The following is a 27413-nucleotide window of genomic DNA, read 5'->3' as shown; positions in this document are numbered from 1 at the left end:
TGTGGCCTCTGCCCCGCACCTGCCCGGACAACCTCACAGCCCAGAGCTCACGATGGCTGCTCTCATGCCTTAGAGGGCTTCTGTCCTGCCCAGCCCCAGCCCAGGTAAGTCCCCACTCCCTCTGCCTCTCGGCTGTGGCTGTCAAACTGCTGAGCATTGCTGGAGTCGCGGACCTGTGCTGACTGGACAGGGTGATGCCCTCCCTGCTGGGGCCCCATGGCTGCTGTGTACCTTCGTTCACTGTCCTCTAATGCTGGTGCTCATCTCTCTCCCCCAGGAGCCACCCAAACCTCTCCGTCTCCTCGGCCCCCATCCCCACTCCTACTTGGCCTCTGCCTCCCTTCCTCCCTCGTCCAGCTCGGAGCCTACAGCCTGCTCCTCTCTCTTCCCCTCCTGGAAGGGAGCCAGCCGCTCCTCCACCTGCACCTCCATCTCCCGCCCATCCTCCAGGCTCCCCTGGGCCTCTTCTGTTCCATCATTTATCCCGGGGTCCCGCATTCCTCCAATCTCCTTGCCCCTGCCTAGAAGTGGAAACCTTCATGTAAATTCAGGCCCTTCACCCTTGGAGCCCGGGCGCTCTCTCCCCAGCCCTCTCCAAGGGCCCCCCACCCGCCCTCCTGCCCAGTGGACGCCTGAGCAGCCTCTGAGTCAGCGGCCAGCCCCTCCCATCTGTGGCTGGCCTGCCCTGAATTCCCCGACCCTGTGCTGGTGGCCACCTCCTGCCCTCCTGGGCCGCCTCTCTCCTCTCAGGCCAGCGTTCCCGAGTTGAGTCTGAGCCACTCCCTCCCACTGGCCCCCCTCCTCCATCTCCCCCACTCCCGCCTCCCCAGCTGTCACTGGGTGTAGAGGACACTAAACAATCTCCCCCGAGAGCTTGCTTGGCTCCTCACCCCGAGAGCCAGCCTGCCGGAGAGCCTTCCCGGGGTGGCCCTTGGCCAGCTCAGAGGCAGCATGTCCAAAACAAACCCTCTCACCTCCTCTCCCAAACCTGTCCCTCCCCGACTTCCGCTCCCTCACTCTCCAGGATTCTGTCTTGGAACCTGGGAGTTATCTAGGATTCATCCCTGCAGCAGCAGGTGCCCGCTGCCGACCCTGCCCACAGGACGGCCGCTCCCCCAGGCCCTCGCTCTCCCTGCCCCCGCCAGACTCGGGGGCCCTCATTGTCTCGGATCTGAACGACAGAAATAGCCTCCGGCCCTTCCCCCGACCCAGCCCACACCTACTGGAATCTCAGGCTCCCTCCAACTCTGCTGGACTCCCGCCCAAGACACCTCGGAGTGGGGGTGGGAGGCAACACCACTGTCCTTCAGAGTGTCCCAGGCCACCCTGTGCACTTCTAAGCCAGGCTGCCAGAAGTCCCCCTAATCCCACCACCTGGACCCCTCAGCTCCTAGCCCCGACTGCTGCCAACTCCCCTTTATCTTTCAAGGCCTATCTCAAAAACCACTTCCTTCAGGAAGCCCTTCCAAATCCCCCACCAGGGTATAAGCATCTCTCTCCGTCCCCAGAAAGCTCCCTTACAGCATTTGGCATAATCGTCCATAAAGCAGAATGACTTTTCCGCTAGCACCTAAGTCTCAGGGCTGCGTCTGGCTCTGCCCCGGCCCCTGCTGTTCTGTTCGTCTATTCCAGTGTGCTGTGCACAGGGGGTGCTCCCGCCTTAGCTGAACTGCAGCAGCCTCGGGCCACAGGCTGCCTGAAGCAATGTGAGCACCCCTTTAGCTGGCCGTCTCCAAAACAGCACCCCTCTTCCTATGACATACAGAGGGAGGAAAGTCTGGGGCTTGGGCAGCTGTGAAAGGACCACCCCTCAAAGTCCTGCTTGGACCCCAGCCCCAACTCCTCAGCCAGGGCTCCTCTACCTGAAGGCAAAGGACTCCTGGGGAGGCCCAAGGAATAGGCTTGGAATGGAACGTGTCCATCACAACCTTGTTCTCAAGGCCACAGTTGGGGCATCTATGCATGCATGCGTTTTCTGGGGAAAGGGTCACCCGCCTTCAGCAGAATCCAGGAGTCTCTTAATCTTCTCAGAAGTGAAGACCTACCACATCTAAACTCCCCCCCCCCACCCCCACCCCGGCTCCCTTCACCTTGAATAGCCAACCTCACTCACTTATAAATAGAAACCCTCTCTGGACATGTATCTAGAGTGACAGGATGGGCCCAGAGTCAAAGCAACCAGCAGAATCATCACCTGCCCTGCCCTCTCCTGGCCTGAAAGACCACCGTCTCTGGACCCTCCCTCCCTTTCCTCTGCAGCCCAGAAGACCACTGGGCTGCATGCCCTTCCCCTTCTCCCACGTGTTGATGTCTCTTTTCTAGAATAGTAAGTTAGCCCCTGCTCTCAGCAACCTACAGACAGGAAGGGGACGATTGGGAAGCTTCTGTGTCACCAACGCCTCCGCCCGGCACCCCTCGCCCCTCGTGGAGTGGTCTTGCCCCGCCCCCACCCCCCACCCCAGTACAGACCCGGGCAGAGACAGTTTCTGGGAGACAGCCTCTCTTCCGAGCCCTAGCCACCTGCTGGATGGGTACCGGGATATCCTACGGGCATCCTGTATGCATCATCCTCCAGCCCAAATCCGCTCAAGCCTCAGTGCACCCACCCCAAGCAGAAACCTGGGCGCCATCCATGTTGCCTTTTCTCGCCAAATATCCAGTCGGTGTCGAGTCCTGCAGATGCAGCCCCCTGCCAGCCCTCCTGGCCCTCTCTTCTTCATCTCCAGGGACAGAGAGGTATGAACGGCCCGAGCCACTGCAGCAGCCCTCTCGCTGGCCTCCCTGCCTCCTTTCTCCCCTCCCTCCCTCTATAACTGCATGGCTTCCACGAACACAAAACCTCGCTCACATAATTGACCTGCTTAAACCCTTTGTTGGAAACTTACCACCTTCAGGATAAAATCCAAACTCCATCTATGCCTCTCAGGACTCAGCCCTGAGTTTTGTTTTGTTTGGGTTTTTTTCCAGATTCATCTCTTACCATTTGCCCATCCCAGCCTTTACCTAGTGCCCTGAACTCCTTATAAACCTCTTCATTTTGGTGCCGGGTACCTCTGGCCCTCCCGCACAATGTGCCCTCCTCTCCTTCACTGCTATGTCCTACTCTCCCTTCAAACTCAGCTCCAAGGTTATGTCCTACACGGAGTTCTTCCCGAATCCTTTTCCCAGTCTGGGTCACCGGTTGTGTCTGTGCATCTCTCTCCAAGGTCGTACTAATCAAGCAAATGTAATTATTTACTTGTTGGTGACCTCTCTGAGAGGAAGGATAAAGTCTCCCAGGCCCAGTGGTGTGCTGGAGCCACCTTGCCCCAACTCAGTAGAACCAGTTATGCACATCTCTTCCCAGCTCCACACTCAGTGACATCATGGTGGTAGCTTAAAATTGGCCTCAGTGGGAGCATTTACACCATGGTAATTTGCAAATGGTACAAACACCGCAAATTAGAATTCCATTTCTTTTCTTTCTTCTTCTTTTTTTTTTTTTTTTGTATTTTTCTGAAGTTGGAAATGGAGAGGCAGTCAGACAGACTCCCACATGCGCCTGACCGGGATCCACCCAGGCATGCCCACCAGGGGGCAATGCTCTGCCCATCTGGGGCTTTGCTCTGTTGCAACCAGAGCCATTCTAGCGCCTGAGGCAGAGGCCATAGAGCCATCCTCAGTGCCCAGGGCCAATTTTGCTCCAATGGAGCCTTGGCTGCCGGAGGGGAAGAGAGAGAGAGAGAGGAAGGAGAGGGGGAGGGGTGGAGAAGCAGATGGGCACTTCTCCTGTGTGCCCTGGCCGGGAATCGAACCCGGGACTCCTGCACGCCAGGCCGACACTCTACCACTGAGCCAACTGGCCAGGGCTTCTTTTTCTTTTTTTAAGGACAGGTTGTTATACATTTATCAGGATGCCAGTGCTTAGGCCCAACTCTGACACACAGGAAATGTGTGTGCAATGGATGAATGGATGGGTCCAGAAATCACAGTAACTTCCTTGCTCCACATACTGCCCCCTAGTGGATGGGGTACACATATGTTCACCCTCCATTAGGTCATATTTTTGTTCCCTCCTCAGTGTCCTATGTCCTTAGCATCCTCACCAGTCCCCTCTGGACAAACTAGTCCTGCTAGTTCTCCACCAGCTGGTGGGTTAAGGGGTTGGGGAAGGAGGGCAGTGTGGACAACATGGGGCCTTGATTGGCTAGGTTGGGCTACGACAACATGGGTGCTTCCTCAGCCAAGATGTTGGCAGAGAGGGACAGGAAGGGTGTCACCATGCCCAGCAGGAAAACTGAATGATGGGTAAGGCAGGTGACAGTGGAGAGGACAAGCCTGGGGAAGGCAGCAACACCTGGCCGAGAAGAGGTCTGGCTCCTGCGCAGGGAGACACCACAACACCCTCTCCAGTGCCCCATAGCCTGTTCAAGACCAGGGTGGATGGACACAGTCACCTCATTACGAGCTCTGCAGGGAACCCAGGAGCCTCTGTCGGCATCTGCTGCCGCTCTCCCTGGCTGTCTCTCTCGGCTTTCTTCCTCAACAGGCCACATCTCTCCTCCAGTCTGCAAGCCTTCACCTGAGCCTGTCTCCCCATCCCGGTCCTGTGTGCCCTGGTCTGTCACCTGTCTCCGGGTCTTAGTCGTCGTCTTCAGCTCCCTCTCCACATCTCTCTCTGTCACGTCTCTGTTCCTCCATCTGTTTCTGTCTTCTCCCCCTGCGTCTCTATCAACCCCGTATACCTCTGTCCCTCTTGTCTCTGTCGTCCTATCTCTAGATCTGCCTCTCTCATCCGGAGCGCCAGCTTGCCTTCTGTGCCCCCACCCCCCCATCTCTGTCTCTCCCTTTCTTTCTCATTGTCTCTCTTTGTGCCTGCATCTCCTCCGCTGTGTCTCTGTCTCTCGGGCCCCACGTCTCCCCCCTCTCGTCCCTGCCCACCTCCCCCCACCAGCCTGCATGGGTTCCGGGGCCCAGATGGCCGGACAGTCACACCGCAGTGCCTGCAAGCACAGGGGCATGGCTGCTTCTGGGACTTCTCACCACCCCCGGCCCCTGGGCCTGCTAGGCCGCAGTCAGTTTTCTGCCCGGCCCGCTGAGGACTCCCACACACCCCCAGGGGGTTCTCAGTCCTCCCTGGAGCAGACACTCTGCCTCCACTGCGTGGGGACTCCCTGGCATTGAGGGCGCGGGGCCGTCCCTTGCTTTCCTCTGGAACTCAGGCAAGGAGATGCTGAGGTACCTCTGACTGATCATTTCTACTTTCTCCCCGTGGGGGGGGGGTCCTTCTTGACATCTAACTGAAAGCCCTCCTGCTGCGGTTTCATTTGCCCTCGTTCTCTCTGACTCAGCTTCTTCCTAGTGCAAAACTTCCACCAGCAGTAGCCAGCTGGGAAGAGACTTCTGGGTACCCTGTCCCCCAGAGCAGTGGTCCCCAACCTTTTTTGGGCCATGGACCGATTTAATGTCAGAAAATATTTTCACGGACCGGCCTTTAGGGTGGGACGCATAAATGTATCACGTGACCAAGACAAGCCTCAAGAGTGAGTCTTGGATGTAACAGAGGGAATCTGGTCATTTTTTAAAAATAAAACATCGTTCAGACTTAAATATAAATAAAACGGAAATAATGTAAGTTATTTATTCTTTCTCTGCGGACCGGTACCAAATGGCCCACGGACCAGTACCGGTCCACAGCCCGGGGGTTGGGGACCACTGCCCCAGAGGAGGCACTAAGGAGGACCCTGGGGGATGGGCACTGACCACAGTCAGATCTAGGGTGAGTGAGAGGAGTTGAGGTTCAGGCTCAGGGAGCCACGGTAAAGGGAGGCTAGGGGCCCATGGTTGGCCCCCAGCAGCAGAACGCTGGGAGAGCAGAGCACTTCTCCCCAGGAGGCTGCCTGAGCAGGGATGTGCCTACTCCCCTACACCCCGTGCGCCCAGGCACAATGTGCCCATCACAGTCCCACAGTCCGCACCTGCTGGCACTGCAGCTGGGGTCCTTCCTGCACACCCTGCATCTCACCCCCACAGGGAGGGGATCGGCTTAGCGAGCTGGGGTGGGGGGCACTGGGGCAAGAGGAGGGGGTACTAACATGATATGGTGGCGATGGGGGAGGGGTTGGAGATTGGACTCACCTGGCTGGACAGGGTGGTTGGGGTAAGAGCTGAGTGCTCACAATACTGTGGGCACAGAGGTCAGTGGGGTGAGGGAGATGGCTTTTGGTCCCCTGAAAAATGAACGTCTCATGTCTGCCCAGCCCGAGCTGGGACCTATGCTCCAAAGCCGCCACCCAGCCCCTCGTGGGCACGCCCCTCCCTCATTGGCACCAGCAAGCCAGACCCGGACCCTGCCTCATAGTCGCCCTACCTTTTCCCAGCTGTGCAGGTGCCCTGTCCACACCTCTGGCCCCTACAGGCCTCTCCCCACAAGCCGTGGGGCTGGGCAAGTGCGGAGTGCTGCTACCGCCCCAGGAAGCCTCAGGCTCTGGTGACCCGGTCCCCCCTGCGCCCCAGGAAGGCGAGAGAAGCACACAGAAGGGCCTGTGGACAGCAGCACCTGCCTGCCGCCTCCCGCCTTTTCCAAGAATCAGCCAGGGAGGTGACCTGGAAGGTCACACTCAGGGGAAGGACTGCCTTCTGGAAGGAACCTTGGGGAGGCAGCCAGACCCGGTTGTGGGGCTCGTGGCACCGGCTCCCAAGCCCAGGCAGTGTGAGGGGTGGGGGTCAGCGGGTCACCAGGCCACCCTTTCTGTCCCTGCACAGCTCTGAGAGTAAGGGCAGCTTCTCCCCTCCTCCCAGATCCCAATGTTTGCCGCCATCGCCGCACAAAACAAGCTTGCTCCACGTCTTCCACGTGATGGCCCTCCAAATATTTGACGACAGCTCGCCTGCCCCTGCTGAGCCTCCTCTTCCCCCGACTAAACATCCCAGTTCTTAGGACCATTCCTCAGACGCGATGGTTTCAAGTCCCCTCAGCATGCTAGGCACTGTCTCCGACCCAGCACCCTGCTCACAGCGAGGCTCCCAGAACGGGGGCCAGGAGCCGATGGCGCTGGCTCCACTCAGGGGCAGCCGCCAACCCTCCAGTCCTCACCCCTACCTACACAGGCCCCTTTCTGCCATCAGTCAATCATGACCTTAATGATTGACTAAGTCAGGTCAATGCTAGGAGATCCCCCAACACCCTTCGCCTGTATCTTTTCCAAAGACCCAATTCTCTTCCAGTGACTTGTCCCTTCAAAGAGGCCTGGCTCACATCTGATGCTCATCACTCATTCATGTTCTTCAAAGCCTGACTGCCCTGGGAAGACTTCCCGGGAAGCTCACGCCCAGCTCAGGCCTGCCCCTGCCCTGGGCAACTCCCCCACTCAGAGACGGCGTGACATTCCCTGGTTTTCATCCTGCAGAGAGTCCGCACGCACCGTCGCATCTCCCTCCTGCCTTCCCTGCCATGCAGGCTGACCACACGGACGGGAAGCTGAACCCAGGGTGTGCGAGAGGAGGAGGCAGAGGGTCCCGAGCCCCAGGGACCATGCCCTTGCCCTACCTGCTCGTGGTACTCGATGCCCATGCTGAGTGTGTTGACCAGGATAGCAATCATGATTCCCCGACCAAAGTACTTGCTGTCCACAATCTTCCGGAAGGTGTCACAGATCAGCCTCCAGAAGGCCAGCACAGAGCCGGGCTCCACGTTCAGCCCCAGGCTCCGTCGCCGTCGACTATGGGGGTCCCGGAGGTCGCCGTGCTGCGCGTCCTGTGTGAACTCATAAACCGCCTCGCTGTCTGAGTCAGGCGTCTCGCGGCCGGCGAGCTCCACCTCTCCTGCCCTGGCCCGGGCACAGTACGGGCAGCTGTCTGGGCTACAGGCTCCACTGTCTGCCTTCAAGCAAGGGCTGGAGATCTTGCAAGAGCTTTGGCAGGTGCCTGAGATAGGAGGGAAGAGGTTAGAGGCTCCAAGATTTCTTAGTTGGGGTGGCCCTTCCCTCAAAGGGTGGATAAAATGAGTAAGGGAGCATGGGGTTGTTACAATGATGGGGGTGCTGGACACTTAGTGGGCCAGGGGTGCTGAGTGCCCTGCACTGTGGGCAGTTCTGAGCAACAGAACGCCCCAGACGCCAAGAGCGTCCTACTCACAGGCACTGATGGGTGTTCTAGGGTCAGGCAGGTGGCCGTGATGTCCTCTGAGGTCCTGGGCAACTCTTATATCCCAGGAGTCCTCAGCAAGGAGCCTAGATCATCTCTGTATCCCAGAGAAGCCAGCCCAGCCTCAACACTGCTCTCATAGTGTTTTCCAAAGAATCTAAGACACACACCCACACGTGTGTGCTCGTGTACACATACACTCACATGTGCACGAGATAGACACTCCATGTACATAAACACATGCACTGTGTATTCACACATACTACTTGCGTGCAGCATATCAAGCATGGTCAAATATATGTGCACATAAACACGTGCACATCACATAATACACATATACCAGGCATCTATGCACACATGGGCATGCACGCACACCAGACAAGAACATCACTCCTGTGTGCACACACATGCACCTACACACATCAGACACGTGTGTACACTTACACATGTGAACACCAGACACATGAAAGCACACACATACACACCAACACCTTCATGCATACACACATACACACACACACATATGCCAGCAGGTGTGTATGCATGCACAGAGACCTACCCTAAGACATCAATGTCCATTTAAATCCAGCTTTGGTATAGAATATGAGAGCTGAAAGGAACTCAGGACCCACCCAGGGAAAGCAGGAACGTGAAGGCACCAGGCTAAGGACCGACCCCCTAGTAGGCATCCAACCCTGTTTCCCCTGCTGACTGCACACGGGAGGGCGTCCTAAGCACCCACTGACAATGACGGGCCCAGTCCTGCCTCTTATACAGGAGGGAACTGAAATGTGCCTGCGTGTGTACGTGCTCGGGTCACGAGGTGGGTGGTGGGAGAGCAGGCCCCAGGTCCTTTTGCTCTGCGTTCTGTGGTAACACCTTCCTGTCCCAGCCCACATACCCACATAACATCCCACAAATACACCATTTCTCCCACGTGCCAAGTCCTTCCTGAAACACAGGTCCTGTGCTGCCACGGCAGTGCGTCTGTCTGTGGAAGAGGGCCCTCCACCCCTGCCTGACGCGGGGACCCCACAGGCAGCGAGCATCTCACTTCCCCTGACAGTGGGTGTTCCGCTCATCAGACTAAGAGCCCCCTATGGGCTTGCTGCTCTAGGCCCATGTCTCCCTGTGGGGAGGGAATGAAAATCATGCTCACATGAGTCCCTTTAATTTGGGGCACAGTGTTGGCCACAGTCATACACCATACCCCCTCTAAGCCTTGCAACCAGGTGGTCTCAACACAGAGCATGGGTCTCAGAGTCAGATGGTCCCGAGTCCACCCCTCACCAATGGCACAATCTGGGACAAGCCGTGTGAGCCATGCAACCTCTCTGAGCCTCCTACTTCTCATGAGTAAAGTGGGGTCAGTAAGAAAGCTTATCACCTACACCGTTTGGAGGAGCCAATGGGATTTTGCCCACAAATCCTGTGAGAGGCACATAGCTCTGCCACACAACTGTGAATCGGTCAACATCTGTTAGGTATTACTGCAAGCAGCACAGAGCGGAGCACGTAGCAGGTGCTTATTACATGATGGTTACTGTTATTATTACAATGTGGGAATTTTGATCCCATCTTAACAGGTGAGAAAATTAGGGCTCAATGAAGCCATATGACTGAATGAAAGTCCCAAGGCTGTGAGTGACAGAATGGGACCCAAGCCTTCTCTGTCCTTCTGACTGCGGACCCCTGACCCTCTCTGGGACACCGTGGGCCCTGGGCCGAGCGGCACCAACATGCTCCCACCCAGAGTCCTCACCTGTGCTCTGGGTCTCTAGCAGCTTGTGCATGGAGCTGTAGCGCTCGGGTGGGATGTTGAGGCTGGTGAGGGTGGGGGGGCCAGAGGTGGGGGCCGCCTCCACAAGCGCCTTCTCTTGCAGCATCTCTGGTGGAGGGCTGGTGTGCACAGTGGGGTACACCTTCCCGCTGCTCACAGTCCTGCCCGATGCCTCAGATGGTGACCTGGGAGGGGGCACCTGGCTGCGGACCGGCTCCAAGTGGCAGTCGGCATGGTAGAAGCTGTGCACAGCCTCTGCGCTCCCCGCAGGGCTCCCGGAGAGGGCGGGTGTGGAGGGTGGTGGCAGCATGAGCCGGCGGGACCCATTGGAATCCTTGTCCTGGATCTTGGGGCTGGCCCGGTGGCCCCGCAGAGTCCCGTTGCCCAGGTGATAGTGGTGGTGGTGGTGGTGATGGTGGTGCACCAGGTGGTGGACAGACGGGCGACGGTGGGAGCGGGAGCAGCTGCCACTGGGCTGGGGCTCCTGGCCCCCGAGGGATGCCGGGCTGCTCAGCAGCCCGGCCCGCACGCCCACGGCCCGGGAGACCTGGGCCAGCCTGCGAGCCGCCTTCCGCAGGATGTACACCAGGTACTTGAGCAGCTCTTCGTAGCAGCTGCCCGGCTCTGAGAAGCTGGCCAGGGTACTGGCGTTGGATAGGAACCGCACGCGCTGCTCCCGCATCAGCTGGCTCTCCCGCTGCTTGGTCTCGGAGAACTGTGTGGCAATCACCACCAGGCACAGGTTGATCATGAAGAAGGAGCCCACCTGTGGGGGTGGGGACAGCAAGAAGAGACGTCCTGAAGAAAAGGGAATCACGATGCCAGCCACAGAGTCCTAAGCACTTCCTATGGGCTAGGTGCTGGGCTTTATACTTGTTCAAATATTATCTCATTTCATTCTCAGGACAGTCTCAAGCGGTGATACTTCCGTATCTTTATTTGACTGGTGAGGAAACAGAGGCTCAGAGGGATTGAGGAATTTGCCCAAGGTCATTCGGCTAATGCACAGCAAAGCTAAGACTTGAACCAAACCCTATGGAATTCCAAGGCATTGCTATTGACCTGATACTATCTTGCAAAGATGTCTCCTAAACTCCCGGCCCCCAAACATGCCTGTCCACAGATTCTGAACACGCCACCCCGATTACTATTAGGAGTAGGGAAGGCTGGGAAATGAATACAGTCTTGGGGGTATGGTGTTTTCACATTGGATTAAGTGTTTGAGATGTTGGCAAAAACCTTGTCACAAGACTCCTTCCAGTCCCAATTCTAACTGTGTGACCTTGATTGAGTGAGAGCTCCTTAACCATGGGCCCTTAGTATCCTCCTGAGCATCGACTTCATCGTACCGCTTTTCCTCGGTGCCGCTCCCCTCCCCCCGCCGGTGACGGACCGAACCCGAACCCTGCCGACTAGCCAAGCTGCCACTGACTTGCCCACACTTCCCTCGTCCCCATCTCCATGCCTCTGTTTCCCCAGGATTCTGGGATGGCTGCTGCTTGGACAATAATCCAGAATGAAAGAAATGAATATTTATGGTAACAAAGCAGTTTTGTTTTTTTTTCTAGATTGTGTCCTAGTAATTATGATAATGAGCTTCACTAGTGTGATTCCAGAGAGCTGTTTAGAAAGATTTTTCAGGGTGTGTGTGGGAGGGTGGAAACTGGGCCCCTTACCTCCCTGTCTGCTTCCTCCCTCCTCCCTTCGCCCCACTCAGAAGGGAGCCACATAGTGGGAAAATCAGGCTTCCCATAGCCACTGGCCTTGCCGCCCTGGAGGCTGGGGACAGGCCCCACTCCTGGCCACTCTTCAACTCCAGGGAATGTTGCGGGGCCAGGAGCAGGTGGTCTGGAGGACTTGTTTTTCTCAGGGCCTACCTGCTGTCTCTCATTCACCCAGATCTGCCTTATTGTGTTTTCACATCTCTCTGGAGCCTGTCCTAAATTCTGAGTAGATCTTTTTTTTTGCCCCTGTTTTTTAATTGATTTTATTGGGGTGACACTGGTCAACATAATTATACAGGTTTCCGGTGCCTAATTCAACAACACATCTCTGTACACCATATTTTATACACCCCCCCCACACACACATGCACACTGAGTAGATCTTAATCTCCTTCTCTCAATATCTACCCCTGTCTGGCTCTGTCATTGGCTTCTTGGTGACACAAAAAAAGTTGAATTCTCAGCTCCAGCCACTTGCTTAGCCTGATGACCAAGCCCTCTGAAGCTCAGAGTTCTCGTTTTGGAGCTGGGGCCCCAAAGCTTGCATGCCTTCCCCCCTAGGGACTAGGAAGATTCAGCAGGCAGCAGCTGTTACAGTGCACATTAGCAGCGACGCCCCACCCCGCAGGATTAATCCACAGCGCATGCCAGGTCCACGATGGGGTCAAGCAAATGAGGAAACATTGGTCTCCTCATCTGTAAGGTGGAGACGATAACTGGGATCGTGGTGAGGATGAAACGCACCAGCACAATAAAATGCACGTGCTCAGAACAGGGACTGGCACTTAATATGTGCTCAATAAATATTAGCTAGAAATAGTAGCAATTAAAATTTTAAACTACGAATGGTAGTGATTTAAACTACTAAATACTCCGCTTTGCCTCTGTCTTCTGCCCTCATTAAGTCTTGGAATTTCTGAGCTGGAAAGAACAAGAGCTCACGCAGTGTTTCTCAATGTCAAACGATGGGAATTCGTGGTGGACCAAAGCTGTTTGCAGGATGTTTATTTACCATCTCCCGCCTGCTCCCTAACAAAGTGCCGCGATGCTAGACCTGGTAACAAACAGGACCAGCCTTTGCCACTTCCAGAGGTGTTATCACCCGGGGTTGAGGATTGCCTGTTTTACCAATGAAGAAACAGAGGTCCAGGGTGCGGCGGGCGGCCTTGTGGGAATGACTTGTGGTAAATGATACAGAGTCAGACCTTGACCTTGCATGTCCTCTTGACTGCTCTTCACAGGTGCCCTCTCTGCCCGCATCTCAATGGGACTTGTCCTGAGAGCTAGAACTTCGGACCAAGCCCGGTTTCCGCTCTCTGGCCTTCCCCGACCCATTTCCCCAGGATCCTCCATCCCCTCGGGGGCCTGAGGAATCACTCACGATGATGAGGAGGATGAAGTAGATGAAGTTGTAGAAGGAATGAGCATCCATCACAAAGTACATGATGTCGACCCAGCCCTCCAGCGTGATGACCTGGGGAAGTGGCAGACGGGCAGATTGACTCCGGGCCCCCTAAAGCCTCCTGTAGTGTCCTCCAGAGGCCCTGACCCCATCCCCACCCTGGAAACACCCATTCCCGCCTGGACTGGGGAGTCTCCTGGCACCCAGGCTGCCCCACCTGGAAGATGGCGATCCAGGCATAGCCGATGTTGTCAAAGTTGATGGCGCCCTTAAAGGGGTTGTGCTCCCCCGCGGAGCAGTTGGTGTAGTACTGGTTCCAGTTGACGCAGGTGGTGTTGCTGGAGCTGTTGTAGGCCTCGTAGTCCAGGCCGCAGGGGGGGCCTCCGCCCCCCTCCCCGCGCAGGGTGGGCACGCTCCTGCAGGAGCGCATGCCGTTCTCCCGAGGCTGGGAGCAGATGAAGGGGTTCTCGTCCTCGTTCTCGGTCTGGTAATAGCGCTCCAGGTCCACGCTCAGGGGGCTGTAGAGAAGACAGGGGTGAGGCTGGGGGCGGGGTCCCCAGGGGAAAGGTCCAGGAAGGCAGAGCTGGATGAGGGCGCCGAGGCATGCCAGGCGAGCAGGGGAGGGAAGAGATTGGGGGCAGGCACCAGGCAGGCATGGGGATTTGTGAGTGGGGACAGAGAGTGTGAGGACTGAGCGTGAAACTCCGGAGTCGGGATATCGGAAGGTTACATCCTAGAGCAGTGGCTGTCCCACGAGACTGCACATCGGGCTCACTGAGGATCTTAGAAAAGTCCGCAGGCCCAGGTTGACCCCCAGACCAATGAAATCAGAATACGTGGGGGTGGAACCCAGTCCTCAATAATTTCTTAAGCTCCCCAAGTGACCCCAGTGTGTAAAGCTTAAGAACCAGACACGTCACTGCTATGAGAACGGATATGTCCATAGCGGCAGGGACTGAGCATGGTCCTAGCCCCACTGCCACTCCAAGGGCGCCCCCCGTGACACTCACAGGCTGAAGTTCTCGGGCAGGAAGCATCGGTTCCGAAGCAGCCCTGCCCACAGCTGGACACCCACGATGCCGAAGATGAAGAAGACAAAAAAGCAGAGGAGCAGGACGTTGCCCAGCATGGGCAGCGTGTCCAGCAGCAGCGTGACCAGGATGCGCATGCCTGTGGGGGGCAGAAGCCGCGCTGGGGGTGCCAAGCTGGCCGGGCAGGCTGGCTGCCACGGGCCTGGCAGCACTCCCGGACGGGGCCCCCCAGGGTCTCTGAGGGTGAGACGCCCGGCTCAAGCTGGAGGGGAGACCGGCGGGCACCTCCAACTCTGCACGCAGCCCTTTGCAGCCGCTACCCCTTCCAGCAACGCCCCCCCCCCAACGTTAACCACTGTGCAGGACCACCAGGGGCGAGCCAGAGTAACCGCAGTTCTCAAAGCACCCTCCTGCGCTGCATCCCACCCACCTAACGCCATCACCACGCGGGATCGCCCCCAATTCACAGATGAGGATTGGGGCCCAGAGACCTGACATGACTTGTCCAATATCACATAGTGGCTACAGGTAGGTCCAGGAATTAAACCAAACTTTCTGCTCTGGAATCCCATCATACACACACACACACACACACACACGTACACACACACACTCCCCTCCTATTCCTGTTCTCACCGGACAGTCAGCTGAACTTTCCAGGTTATTGCCACTGCAGCCATTGGGGAAACTGAGGCAGAGAACTCCAGGAGGGATGTTAGCGGGCAGGAACCTCACTTTGAGATCCAGGCCACCATTTCCCCGCCCAGGAAGTCCTGTTAGAGAAGCTGCCTCCCTACACTGCTCCAGCTCTAAGACCAACCAGTCCCCAAGGTCTGACCCAGCCCCCAGGCCACCAAGCCCCTGTTAAACTCACTAACCACTAATGGCTGGTTTGGATGCCTAAAGTGCTGCTCGTGGCCCCCTGCCCCCTCCAGGGAAAAAGCTCCCAAGCGGCAGCTCATTAAGGGGCTTGGTGACAGCAACCACCTTATCCCAGCCCCTTGTAGCCCAGTGTTCTCACACCATCCTCCAGCCCCACCCCCTTCAGCTCTTCTGAGCTCCAACTGAGATCAATTCCTCAGGGTTTGCATTAAGGGAATTACACCGTGGTTAGACAGAAGCCTATAAATCTGCCAGCCATCACCTGGGGCGGGAGAGGAGGCGAATTCTTCTGAAGCTCCTGTTAACACCAGCACACCTCAACGCCTGGAGGACACTCTGAGCGGCTCTGCCCACCCAGAGGCAGCTGCATCACACATACACACACACACGCATGCACACACACACACACACGGATACATGGACACACACAGACATGCGCAGCAAAGGGGGCTTCTGCTCCATCGGGCAACGAGCCCCAGAGACCTGTCCCCCTGCCCCACTCCACTCCCGGGACTGTAGCAGAGACCGTCTGCAGCTGTAGTTTGGGGAGTTGCAAAGGGGGCCTGAGCAAGGGTGGGGGGCAGGATGCACGGGGAGCCGGAGCTGCCAAAGCTTCGCTGGCTCGGGAAACCAATGCGGTTTAATTTAGATAATGGGCCCGGCAGTCAATTGCTGCAACGGGTTGGAAAGGGGTGGGAATGAAGAAGGGGATACAGGCAGGGGGGTGAGGCATGGAGGGGCCTTGTCTTGAGAGAAGTCATGCTCGGTGTGGCCAGTGCGGTCTCACCAATGAGAACCAGACTGCATGGAGACTGCTCAGGCCAGAAAAGGCCATGGCGCCCTGTACCCGCCTGGCCTCCTGGCCTGCCATCCCCTCTACCGTGTTCTCACCACCCTCATTCCAGGGGAGGAGGGGTGAGAGGAAAGGGTCACCTGAGGCCTTTCTGAGACTCTGACCCCAAATCAGCTTAAAACGAGGACGAGGGGGGCTTTCCAAGTAATTCTTACAGGAGCCCAGGGGTAGGGGCTCCATCTGGGTCTACTGACCCCAGCTCTCCACTGAGCCTTGCCCTGATGGGGTCGGCCTCGAGTGCCCGGCCCTGACGAGGCCTGTGAGTGGCCAGGAGGTAGGGGTGGGGTCTGAAATCTCCAAATTTCCTCTTGAGGCTCTTTGTCCAGGGGCTGAAGGAGGGGTCACTCACTGGGCACCCGGTTAATGGCCCTGAGCGGTCGCAGCACACGGACTGTCCTGACAGCTGAGAAGCTGACGTTCTGCAGGTCCAGCGAATACTCCAGCATCCTGCAGGGAGGGGCCCAAAGGGAGGCCCTTTGAGTCTGAGGCCACCGTGGGGGTCAAAAGAGGTCAATGAGGAATCCTGCTGCACAGGGGCAGCACAACCTCTGCCTCCCCCCGCCTCCACCCGGGGACCCTGCAGAGGCCGTGGGTGCAGAGGGGTACAGGCTGGGGCGCTGCAGGCAGGACAGCCAGGGGAAGCAGCGGTGCAGGCGGGCTGGGGGCAGGGGCAGGGGGCAGGGGCCGGGCCTAGGGCCCTGGCCTCGGGGCAGGGTCTAATCAGATCCGTTTCTTGCCCACACCCAGCCCAGGCTCTCACCCTGCAATAACGATGAAAAAGTCCAGCCGGTTCCAAGTGTCTCCCAGGTAACACTTTTTCCCAAAGATGCCCAAAGCTACCATCTTCACCACCATCTCCACAGCGAAGAAGGCAAAGATGAAGTCATCAAAGGCCTGATGTGAGGAGGAGAGGCTGCTGAAACCGAGAAGGGGGGAACACGCCCACCCCCACCCCCATCAGTGGGGTCAGGGCCTCTTGCAGAGAAGGGGTCAGGGTGATTAAGGTCAGGAGCGTCCGCCTGGTCCCCACCACACACACACTCACCTGCAGGATCCGGCAGCGCTGGGAGTCACAGGCAATGTCCTCGCACGGCCGGAACATGCCCAGAGTTACGCAGTTGAGAAGGATGACCAACATGCTGACACGCTCAAACCAGGTAAACAGGCGGTCAAGGAAACAGCGGGCCAGGGCTGGGGCTGAGCCTACGCCCCCACACCTCACCCCGGTGCCTCCTGTTTCCCGACCTCCCAACCCCACCTGACAGGTGCAATGAGAAGAAGGCCCTGGCCCAGTCCCACCTCGGTCACCTCACCCCTCTGGACCCAGCTTCCTCATCTGTAAAGTGAGAAAAGCCACAAATACCCTGGCTATTTACCCAAGCCATTTGGGGAATAAAATCGATCACGCTTATGGAAATGCCAGACGCCAAGAGTTTGCTGCTGAATCTGAATCCCGTTCTCCCTACCTCCCAGGGAAGATGTGAGAAGCAAACGAGATGATGTGTGTGAACGTGCGACACAGACCTGAAGTCAGATTGTGCCTGCCTGACAGTTTACCAAGCACTTTCACACCATGCCACATTTGGTGTTCACAGCAGGCCTGCAAAGTATCTGGCGTAGATCATATTCTTCTTCCCCCGAAGCCAAGGAAACTGAGGCTCAGAGAGCTAAAGTCATGTGCTGAAGGTCACACAAGAAGCCAGAATGACACGGGGTTCCAAACCCCCGACCCGGGAAAGCTGCTTCTGCAGCTACCCAGGCACGCCGGGCAGGGGCTGCCATGATCGTGCTGGCACCAGGCGGGCAGGTGGAGGCAGACCAGAGGGTCCACAGCTTCACCACTGCTCAGAGTTCAAGGCTGCTTCTTCCACCACCAGCTCCCGACCTCTCCGTGACCTCAGGGGGCCTCTAGACACAGCCACTCATTTAAATAACGAGGACTCACTCGACACTCTGCCCTGTGCTGGACGCAGCCCCCAGCCTGTGCGGAGTGGACAGTACCCTGCACACACAGACCAGGCCACCATCGTACCTTCTCCCAGCAAAGCCCCAGCCCAAACCAACTAAAACAGACTGTTCTGTAGCAACGAGGAGAGAGGGATCTTTCTAAACCCTGAGTCTTTCCACATAAGGGGCTCGCTTCCAGCCCATCGACAAGAGAATGTACAAAATGGCCTCTGTAGCTTACAAATTCTGGGCATCGGACTCACAGCTAAGTGACCAAGCAGCCTATTTTTCTCAAGGAAAATATGAGAGGGAGGGGGACAAAGAGGGTAGAAACAAGCAGAGACTGGGGTCTGGGGGAAGAAGACCTCAAAGGTGGAGCGAGTGAGGTTGTCACAGCAGCTCACAGCAAGACCCCCCATGGCCCAGAGGAGATGGGATCTTCCTGTCGTAACCCCACCTCCGGAGTGAGAAGACTTTGACCAAGGACTCATGACTTTCTCACCAGCCAATCCAAGCACACCGCATCCTACCCTAAACCTCAGACCCCACCCCCTCCCCAGGAGCCCGTGACTCCCTCAGTCCCTTCCTGACCTGCCTACTCGTCCTTTGTCACCCACACCCTCTTCCACTCAGACTGACATCACTTCCCTCCCTCAAGTACCTACCTACCTGTCCCAAGGCACTGCAACTTCCCTAAGCTTCGTGTCCTTGCACAAATAAGTTCAAAAGGAAAAAAAAAGGTCCAGGATTTTAGGGTAAGTAGAGGGAAGTGGGAAATTAAAAGGGTGCTCTGTTTCTATGGAGCTGTTTTTCTGAGTGGAGCTAAAGCTCAGTGAGTCTCTCCCCTAAATGGGGGTCAGCCAGGGGTCACCCCGGAAAAAGGGGGACAAGGAGGGAGCCCCCCTGGGGCCATCATCTGGAAGGGGAAGGACACAATTACTCTCAAGAACTGGCCTTCTTTCCCCAAGCTAGCCCCCTCCTTCCCTCTTCAAGGAGGGGACCCTGTGAACAGGCATCTCTACATGGGAGAAGGGGGGCAGTTCTCCTGGGACAACTGTTTGACCCTCTCTAATGGTAGTGATCCCCTGTGTCATTCTGAGCACCGGTCACATCTCCCTTGCCAAGCAGGAGCACTCTGATACATCTTTTTGTTTTGTTTTGTTTTGTTTTTTAGAGAGAGAGACAGAGAGAGAGAGAGAGAGAGAAAGGAGAGGAGCAGAAAGCATCAACTCCCATATGTGCCTTGACCAGGCAAGCCAGGGTTTTGAACCGGCAACCTCAGCATTCCCAGGTTGACACTTTATCCACTGTGCCACCACAGGTCAGGCTGATACATCTTTATATCATCTACAATGCTTAGAGCAGTGCCTGGCATATAGCAGATGGTCAATACATGGGATGAATGAATGAATGAATGAATCAGTCAATCAATCAGTCAGTCAATCAAACTTCCTGCCTAGAAGCTGGATGTTTCTCCCCATTCATGTTTCCTGCCTTATTTGTCTTGATAGTGATGAAATGATGATAACCAAGGCGGAGGGAAGAGGGGAGAGGCGCAGAAGTGACACCACAGGGGAGCTGTCCCACCTGTCCTCACCTCACACATGCTCACCCTGGGGCCTCTTCTAGCCAAAGTCTGCCTTCATATAACTCCACTTCCAGTTCTTAACTACAGAAGCCCCTTCTCAAGGGCCCCATTGGCAATTCAGCATACTCCCAGACATATCCTGCTCTCTCTCTCCTTCTCTCCTTTCCCTGCAGGTAAGCAAAACCAGACAGGGAGGACACCAAGGCACGAAAAAATTTGGGACAATCTGAACTGAGGAATAAATAATAGGGGTGGGGGCCTTTACCCTTCTCAGGGTTGGGCTTGTTTCCTTGGGAACATAGCCGTATGTCACTGTGCGATGTTCCCCTGTTGCCATAACAACAGGAGGATGTGTCACCAGGTGGTGTGGATTTGTTGCCATGGTAATTAAAAGGACCCCTCACACATGAACTCCCCTTACCCAGATTGCTGTCTAGTCCTCAAGCAGGGAGACCCACAGGTTACCAGGTTGGGGGGGGGGAACCATGTGACAAATCTCCATGGCAACCAAAAGAACGGGGGACACTGGTTGCCATAGTGACTGTGAAAGACCTGTGCAGTCACATGTCTACTGTTGCTATGGTGACTGTCCGGCTGGAGTGGATCCCAAAGGGGGAGGTGGGTAGGAGAAGGGAGGGTCCTTCCTTTCCCCACAACCCACCATCAAAAGCAGAGAAGAGGGAAATGGCAGGGCGAGGGACCCCACTTCCACCCTTCCTCCTCTTCTCCCTCCAGGAGAGAGAACTAGAGCATGTTATCTGCACAACTGAGTCCTACCCGTGGGTCTTTATCAAGAGCCCTTGCCTGGCCTGGCAGCTGTAAGGGAGCGGGAGCTGGGAGAGGAGGGGGAGACCTGGGGCGCCTCACACAGGAGGCACGGGGGCTCTAAGCAGGGCATGGCGGGGAAGGGAAACGGGCCCCCAGCTGCTCCGTTCCCCACTAGCAGACTGGAAATCTGAACCGGAGGAGCACTGAGGAGCACTGGGCCCAGGAAGCCTGGCCGCCTAGAAGTTGGTAGGAAGGTGGGGTGCTGTTCTCGTCCACCCCATGGAAAGGCTGGTGTGGATGGAATTCAGGGACTCGGTGGTCCCTGGGCTGAGGGGGGATACAGGGGCTCAGCAGCCAGGCGCCTGCTAGGGAGGCAGCCAGGGGGATTCCCCAGCCAGCCCCCACTCCCACACGCCCGTTTCCCCGTGGTCTCCCTGCCACCGGCTCCAGCGTGTGGGTGTGTGGGGAGAGAGGTTTCCAGCTGAAATGAAAACCGAAGCCCAAAGAAAGGCAGCCGGGCCCCACCCAGAGACAGAGACGTGAGACAGAGACACAAGAGAGCCGGCCTGCTGGAATCTTTGGAGAGGAAATAGGCCAGAAATCTGATTCAAATGTCTGTGGCTGTGTGTGTGCGTGTGTGCGCATGTGTGCGTGTGAGCAGTTGTGTCTGTCGCCATCCTGGCTGAGGCAGGCCGGGCGGGATGGGAGCCTGGTGGTAGCAGGCGAGGGGTGAGGGGGGCTGGGTGGTGGGGGTGATCCCGGGAATGGCTCCAGCTGGCAGTACGAGTGGTGGGGAGTCCCCCAACTGTTCTGTGGAGCAGAGTGGGTGTGTGACCCAGAAGGAAAGCGGGCCTGGACAGGGGGTGCGCTGCACCCCCAGTCATATTTAGTCCCCTAGCCCCAGACCTGAGAATCCGCTCTGGACATCCCCGGGTTTGAAAATGAGAGGAGGGCATTGGTGAGGAGACAGAAAGAACACCCCTCTCCTATTTCCTCTGAGGATCAAAATGGAGATTGCTCCCTAGGTAAGAGACACAGGCAAACTTGGGGCACTGGGACAGGGGCAAGGAAAGCTCCAGAAATTCCAGTGACCCCTCCCCTCCACACGCACACACTCAGACACACATAGTGACGCAGTCGCACACTCACACTCACTTCTGGAAGCCATTAGGGTTCCTGCCCGTCCAGGCCTCCCCCTCCTCCTCCCCCAACTCCTGGCAGCCTCCTCTTTCCCCCTCTGGCCCCCCTCCCCTTCTCAGCATCCCAAATGCCAGCCTGTGATTTCCAAATGAGAAAAAGCTGTGCTGGGCTCTGAGCTTGGAGAAACTCCTACACAAACTTCCAGATGTGACACAACAGCCGGAGAGGGAATGCTCAGGATCTCCTTCCAGGGAGGGGAAGCGCGCTCCCTCACACTTGAAGAAACACATACTGGAAAGTCCGCCACACTTCCCTGTCACCTGGGGAGAGGGGGCCTTTCTGACTGAATTGACTGTCTGGAGGCACCTCTGGTCTCCCCAGTACCAAAACATGAACTTCCCAGTCCCTCCTCCTTCTGCTGCTCTCCCTCCCTCCCTCTCTCCCCAACACACACACACACACACACACACACACACACACACACACACACACACTTCTACCTGGGTCTAGATCTCTCTAGGAAACCTTGTCTCTGAAAGAGGCCAAGAGAGGAGGGGACTGAGAAGAATGACAAGAAGAGTCCAACCAGCTTCAGTTAGGTGGGGGAGGTGTCCTCAGGTCCCTCAGGCTCAGAGGTGCAGAGAGGAACCTTGTGTAGTAGAGGGGAGCTTTGAAGAAAACAAAAAAACAGAAGGAGAAACACGGAGGCCCAGAGTCGGTTCAGAGCCCCTCGGGGAGTAAAATACAGGTCTCCCTTGACACTTGGGCGCAATGGGAGTGGTGGGGGCACCCTTAGGCAGCCCCCTTGCCCAGAAATTGTTCTCAACCCATTCTCAGCCCATCTAGCCGAAGTGGCTTGTCTGGATCCAGTGATGACATGCCCCATAGCCCAGACTCCCACCGCCCCAGAGGAAAGCTTGCTCCTACCCTCAAGTGAGCAGGAGGCTGCTACCTCTCTTTTCATTCCAGTCTTGTCCACTTGCCTCCCTCCCAGAGCCCAGTAAGGAAGGAGTCTGCCCCCAGACCATCCATTGGCACCTGGAGGCAAGGCAGGAGGAGACATGCTAGCCAAGAGGTCTGGATTTTGTGGAAGGGGAGGGAAGGGGGCGAGATCTCTCGACCTCCCCTGAACCCCTGAGAAGGAAGGGATGGGGCTGGCACTTTTTCTCATTCATGGAGATGGTGGATAGTTAAGGGTGGAGAGAAGGGATGTTTGGAGTCCATACTTTTCAGAGATGTTTGGAGTCCATACTTTTCAGAGACATCATTCCCTATCTCCATCTCTGCCATAGAGAAAGGGCCTGGGGGCAGAGGAAAAGTCAGAGCTCCAGATGAGCCTATTCAGCAGATCCACAGGCCTCTGAGACCCCCAACTCTCTCTCTTCCTGCAGCTCAGAGAGTAAGGAAGAGGGGGCAAGGAATGGAGAGAGGGTGTGATGAAGGGAGCCTCCTAAAGACCCACAGGGTGTACGGAAGGGGGGTTGGGGGGGGGACCCAAGCTCACATCCCTGCTTTGCGCACTAGAGGCAGCAAAGCTGCAGAGTGAGGGCGGCACCAACCTTCTTCCCCTGCCCCCCCACCCCCGACTTTTTCAAAGCAGTGTCCTGGTTGGGCTGTCAAGGGTTACAAGAGAGACCTGCAGTCTCCCAGCCTGGGCCCCAAAGAGCCCCTGAGCTGGGAGGAAGGAGCAATGAGAAGCTGTCAAGACCTGGGATGGCAGCACACCCTCTCCCCTTTCCTTCCGGCAGTGGTGGGACCCACTGGGAGCCTGGAGCTTGGAGCCTGGCATTAGTCTAGCGATGCTTTGAGCTCAGGGCTTAGGAGTAGAGGCCTTGGGGACGAGGGGGCTGGGATATCCCACATCACTCCAGACTGGGCAGAGGACAGGTAGGGGGCAGTACTAAATCTCTACCCCTGGAATGCAGGACTTACATTCCATAAACCCATCCAAGGAGTAGGCACTGGGGCGGAGGACCCGAGTCCTCCCTACTGAACTGGCCTAAGGTCTCACTATCCCAGACCTGCCCTGGGATCCAGTGGGAGCACTCTTTATTTGCAAAAGGGAATGGATAACTCAAGCCGGCTTAATCCTCTCTCCCGCTTGCCAAAGCTCTTGCCACAGTCGTTCCCTCCACAAGAAAAAAAATCTAGCACAAAACTCCCAACCCAACCTTAAGCATCCCGCATTGAATAAAGAACTGTGGAGAAGGGAGGCGGTCCGGGCCTCGGGCTCCGGCTGAAAGGGTCTCTACTCCAGCTCTGGGGGCAGACAGCTTCCCCTCCACCACATCTTGTTCTCATTCTGCGCCCCTGACATCAGCCGCCGCTGGAATCTCCTTGTTGTGCCTCCAACCCGCGGGGTGGGGGTGGGGGTGGGGGGATTAGAACCTGGTCCCCGCCACCCCTCCCCCCCCCCAACAATTCCCTCTGGGTCAGTAAAAACCTCAGCCTCCACTACCAGGTCGAGGGATCAGACCCTCGAATCCACTGCAAACTTTAGAGCAGAGGCAGAAGGGAAACCCAGGAGACTGCGATCCCCCCTCCTCCGGTCCCCGCAGCTTCCTCCTCACCCAACCCCCCAAACTCGAAAACCAAACCCAGCTCGCTAACCGGCAGCGGGTGGAGTAGAGAGCTCCCAGGCTCCCGAAGCTTCCCACATCTGGAGGATGACGACCCTCTCCTGCCCACATCTGGAGAGCATCCAGAGGCAAACCAACGGGGCACGTCTCCTCTCTTTTCCTGGCCCGGATCCCAAACCCCTCTCCCCAAGGGGGACTGAGGTGTATGTATCGAGGTGGGGTTCGCCAGGGTATTTGCCAAACCTGCCCGCGTCTCCGCTCTCCCTCGGAGGCCCCCTCACCTCCCTTAACAGCCCCTGTCTCATCTGATCACCCTCCAGGCTCACTGTTCCGACTCACCTGGCCGTTGGTGCCCTCCGGTGGCGCGGCCCGCCCCCCTGCGGACCCCCCCAGCCTGGCCGTCGTGGCCGGGAGGATATGGGTTACAGACCGTGCGGAGACACCAGCTCCGCGGGCGGCTGTCCTGGCTCAAGTAGAAGAAGACCACTGGGGCCAGCGCCGGGTACGGCAGCCCCTCCGCCTCGGAGTCCGCACTGCCCGGGTCCTTTTCCGCCGACCCCGGCCCCGGCCGGCCCCCGGCCCCCGACAGGTCGTTGAGCCGCATGAAGCTCCGGGGCTGTCCTGACTCCTCGGCTCCCGCTCCATCCTCCTCCTCGTCCATCCTCTGGCCAACCGGGGCCCCGGGCGGTCTCGAGAGGGGCGAGCGGTGCCCCTCAGAGGAGGTGTCCTCACGCAACCGGGGGGCCCCGGAGGGGGCGCATCTGGGGGGCTCTAGGGCGCAGGCTGAGCCCCCAGGAGGGCCAGTTCAGCCCAGCTCCCCCGGCCCGCAGGGGCATGCTGCCCGCGGGGCGCCGAGTCGCAGGGATGCCCCGCCCGGCGCAAGTCCCTCTTCCCCAGGGCCCCTGGGGCCCCCCGGGCCAGCCGGCCGGCTCCCCTCACTTTGTTCCGGCTTCTTCGCTTCGCGCCTAGGCTCCGGTTGCCGAATTTGGCGCTACCTTCGGCGAAGCGGCCCCGAGAGGAGAAAAGAGAAAGGGGGCGGAGGGCGGGGGGTCCGGAGAAGGGCGCCCCCTCTTTCCGCGCCGCAGCTGGAGCAGGATCTAAGGGGTCAGCATCGTCCCGGCTCCGCGCCAGAGACGGCGGGGGGAGGGGAGGAGGGATCTCTTTGGGGTGGGTTTGGAGGGGGTGGGGGCCGGCTCCTTCCTCCGCCCCGCGGCGGGCTCACGGTCCGGGAGAGGCGGGGAGACCGTGGGGGGCAGTCCCGGGCGGGGGTGGAGGCGGAGATGCCGCCGCCGCAGCCGCCGCGGTGGCTGCCGCTGCTGTAGCTTTCGCCGGCGCCACTGCCTCCTCCTCCCGCCGAGACGCGGAGCAAGCAAGCGAAAGCGGCGGCTAGGAGCCCGGCGCACACCACAGCTGGATCCCTCACTCCAACTTCAAGCCTCGGCCCCGCCTCTCCTCAGCCAGCCTTGCAGCCAATCGCCGCGCGCCGTCGTCCCTGAGCAGCGTGCCCATTGGCCGGCCGCCGTGGCAGTGCGGGAGGGGGCGCCCCGGGAGAGAACCACAGCTGGAATCCGGTTCCCACCCCAAAGCCCAGGACCGCCCCTCTCCCCACCTCTTGTCCCTGGGTCTTTTCCCGAAGGCCAGAGCCAATTAGACGGCTACCGAGACCGAACCCACTTTCCTATTGGCCGCTGGGGTCTCTGGGACTCACCCAGAGGAAGCCCCGGGAAATCAGAGTATTCGGAGTGGGGTCCTGGGATAGCGCCACCAGACCCCCGGACTTCCTTTGTCCGAGACCCTTGAATTGGACCATAGCCGGAGGGCGGGGCCCAGCTTGGGGCCGGCCTAGAGAAAAGGCGAGGCAGGTAGCCCGGGATGTGGGGCGTGACCAGGGTCCCAGAGTGAAATCTAGGTACCCACCTGATTAATCGCTCACACTGAAGTAGAACCTGGGAGCGGGGCTGAGGAAGCTGGAGAGTGTAGCAGGTTGTCCCAGGCTTAGGGCTTCAGGCTAGAGGGAGCCTGAAGGGGAAACAGGTGGAGCCAAGGAAAGGCAGGGGTGGGCAAGGTCTGGGAGTTTCCTGCACCAACCTCTTGGGCTTGTTGATCCTGCTCCCAGTCCACTCCAATTACTTTGACCCTGGTCTCTTAATCTTAACCCACTGATCCTGAACTCACAGTGACACTACTGAGCTTCATTCCCTTGCCCACAGGGATCCTATGGAAGTGTGCATCCCACGCGGGGGCTTCGTGCTGGAACACGTGTGCCCTGGCAGGTCACGCCAGATCCAGAGCCCGGATCCCCAAGACCAGGCTCCTGAGAACGGACCTGGGGTGAGGGGAGGCTCAAGTGTGTGGGAGGGGATGCAAGCCCAGAGCTAGGCTTTACCGACTCCTAACCTGCAAAGTTTCACCAACCCTCCACTCTGTGCCTCAGTTTCTCCTCTCAAGGTCCAATATGGTTTATGAGGAGTCTGCTCGTAGGATAGGAGCTTCGCGGGCCGCTCTCCTCGTACACCTCCAACCTACCAGGAGCAGGCCCACGCACGTGCAGACCCCAGCCCCCACCCCGCCTCACCTTCCCAAGTCCCCGGGCTCAGTCAGCTCCAGCTCCCGCTTGCTGCCACCTAAAAAGGCTGTGGGTACTCGGGAGCAGAGCGCTGTGGGAGTGCGAGGCGCTGGGTGAGGTGGGGCGGGGTGGGCATCCGATATAGAGGCCGGGAGGCACTTCTCCACTTGTGCAAAAGGTAGATAGGGCAGATAGTCTCTCCCAAGCCTTCGGGGCGCATACGCCACTGCGGAAAGGCAGAAGGGTGGACCAGATGACCTCGCCCGTCCGCCCCTCCCCCACTCCCTGGCGTTCTGCGCTCCCGCAAGGCTGCGCCACTCACGCAGCCCCCACGCACCTCCCGCTGCGTGGGGTAGGTGTCTGAGCTCCCTCCCAGGCGGGTTGCGGGGACTGCGGTGGGGAGGGCATAGCGGCTGCTGCGCCGTCGCCTCCCCGGTTGCCCTTTCGCCGAATCCCGGCACCGAGTTGTGCAAATGAGGCCGGGCTCATTTGCATTTCATGCTAATGAGCAGATCCCTTAAGTGCCTCTCTCTCCAGGCTGGAGTCTCTGTTCTCATTCTGCCTGTGCCAGCCAGAGTTCTGAACTCGCAGCGGTCTTCTGGGAGAGGGGCCTATTTATGGTTGGCTCCACGTGTCTGACACCTTCTTCCCTCCTGCCGTCCGCAGTCTGCCGGGTAGTGCTGCCCTTCCCAGACAGGGTCAAGAGGCCTAGAGAAGGTAGTGACTCTAATCATCCCCCCTTTGCAAACAGGATAATGAGGCCAGAGAGGCTTGGTCAGATTTCCTGGTGGTCAGTATGCCCAACACCTTCCTCCATCCAGGCCAGTTCCAGAACATATACAGAAAGAGGGAAAGACACGGGCACCACCTGGACAGACTGAAACCCACATTTAATTCCCTGGACTAGGGGCCTGGAGTGACCTGCCACCTAAAGCATCTGGGTCTCTGTCAGTGGCCGCAGGGTACTCTGACATCCCCCTCAGGGATGCTCACTATTAGCCTGAGGAGAGGAGGGAAGTGGGGAGGCAG

The 27413-nt window shown here is 57.9% G+C and overlaps 1 protein-coding gene across 9 annotated transcripts in view; it reads right to left on the bottom strand.

Moving 5' to 3' along the window:
- Positions 1-24952, bottom strand: part of CACNA1G (calcium voltage-gated channel subunit alpha1 G) — a 67517-nt gene extending 42565 nt beyond the window's left edge. For 5 of the 9 annotated variants that reach the window (XM_066364570.1, XM_066364572.1, XM_066364573.1 and 2 more), the window contains exons 1-8: positions 16842-16948; positions 16557-16690; positions 16146-16243; positions 14041-14200; positions 13248-13548; positions 13010-13102; positions 9887-10670; positions 7529-7905 (exon numbers count right to left, since the gene is read on the bottom strand). In XM_066364570.1, the coding sequence (XP_066220667.1) occupies positions 7529-7905; positions 9887-10670; positions 13010-13102; positions 13248-13548; positions 14041-14200; positions 16146-16243; positions 16557-16690; positions 16842-16934 (2040 nt within the window). In that variant the 5' untranslated portion in view covers positions 16935-16948. Of the gene's footprint in view, positions 1-7528; positions 7906-9886; positions 10671-13009; positions 13103-13247; positions 13549-14040; positions 14201-16145; positions 16244-16556; positions 16691-16841; positions 16954-24237 lie in introns of those variants that run through there. The other 4 variants (XM_066364575.1, XM_066364576.1, XM_066364577.1 and 1 more) reach the window with 1 other exon arrangement.
- Between the last annotated feature and the right edge of the window lie 2461 nt (positions 24953-27413).

The sequence above is a fragment of the Saccopteryx leptura genome, chromosome 2, assembly GCF_036850995.1.
Source record: "Saccopteryx leptura isolate mSacLep1 chromosome 2, mSacLep1_pri_phased_curated, whole genome shotgun sequence".
In the NCBI taxonomy this organism is placed as follows: domain Eukaryota; kingdom Metazoa; phylum Chordata; class Mammalia; order Chiroptera; family Emballonuridae; genus Saccopteryx; species Saccopteryx leptura.
Note: the sequence above shows the minus strand (reverse complement) of the source record. Positions and strands in the feature narration are given on the sequence as shown.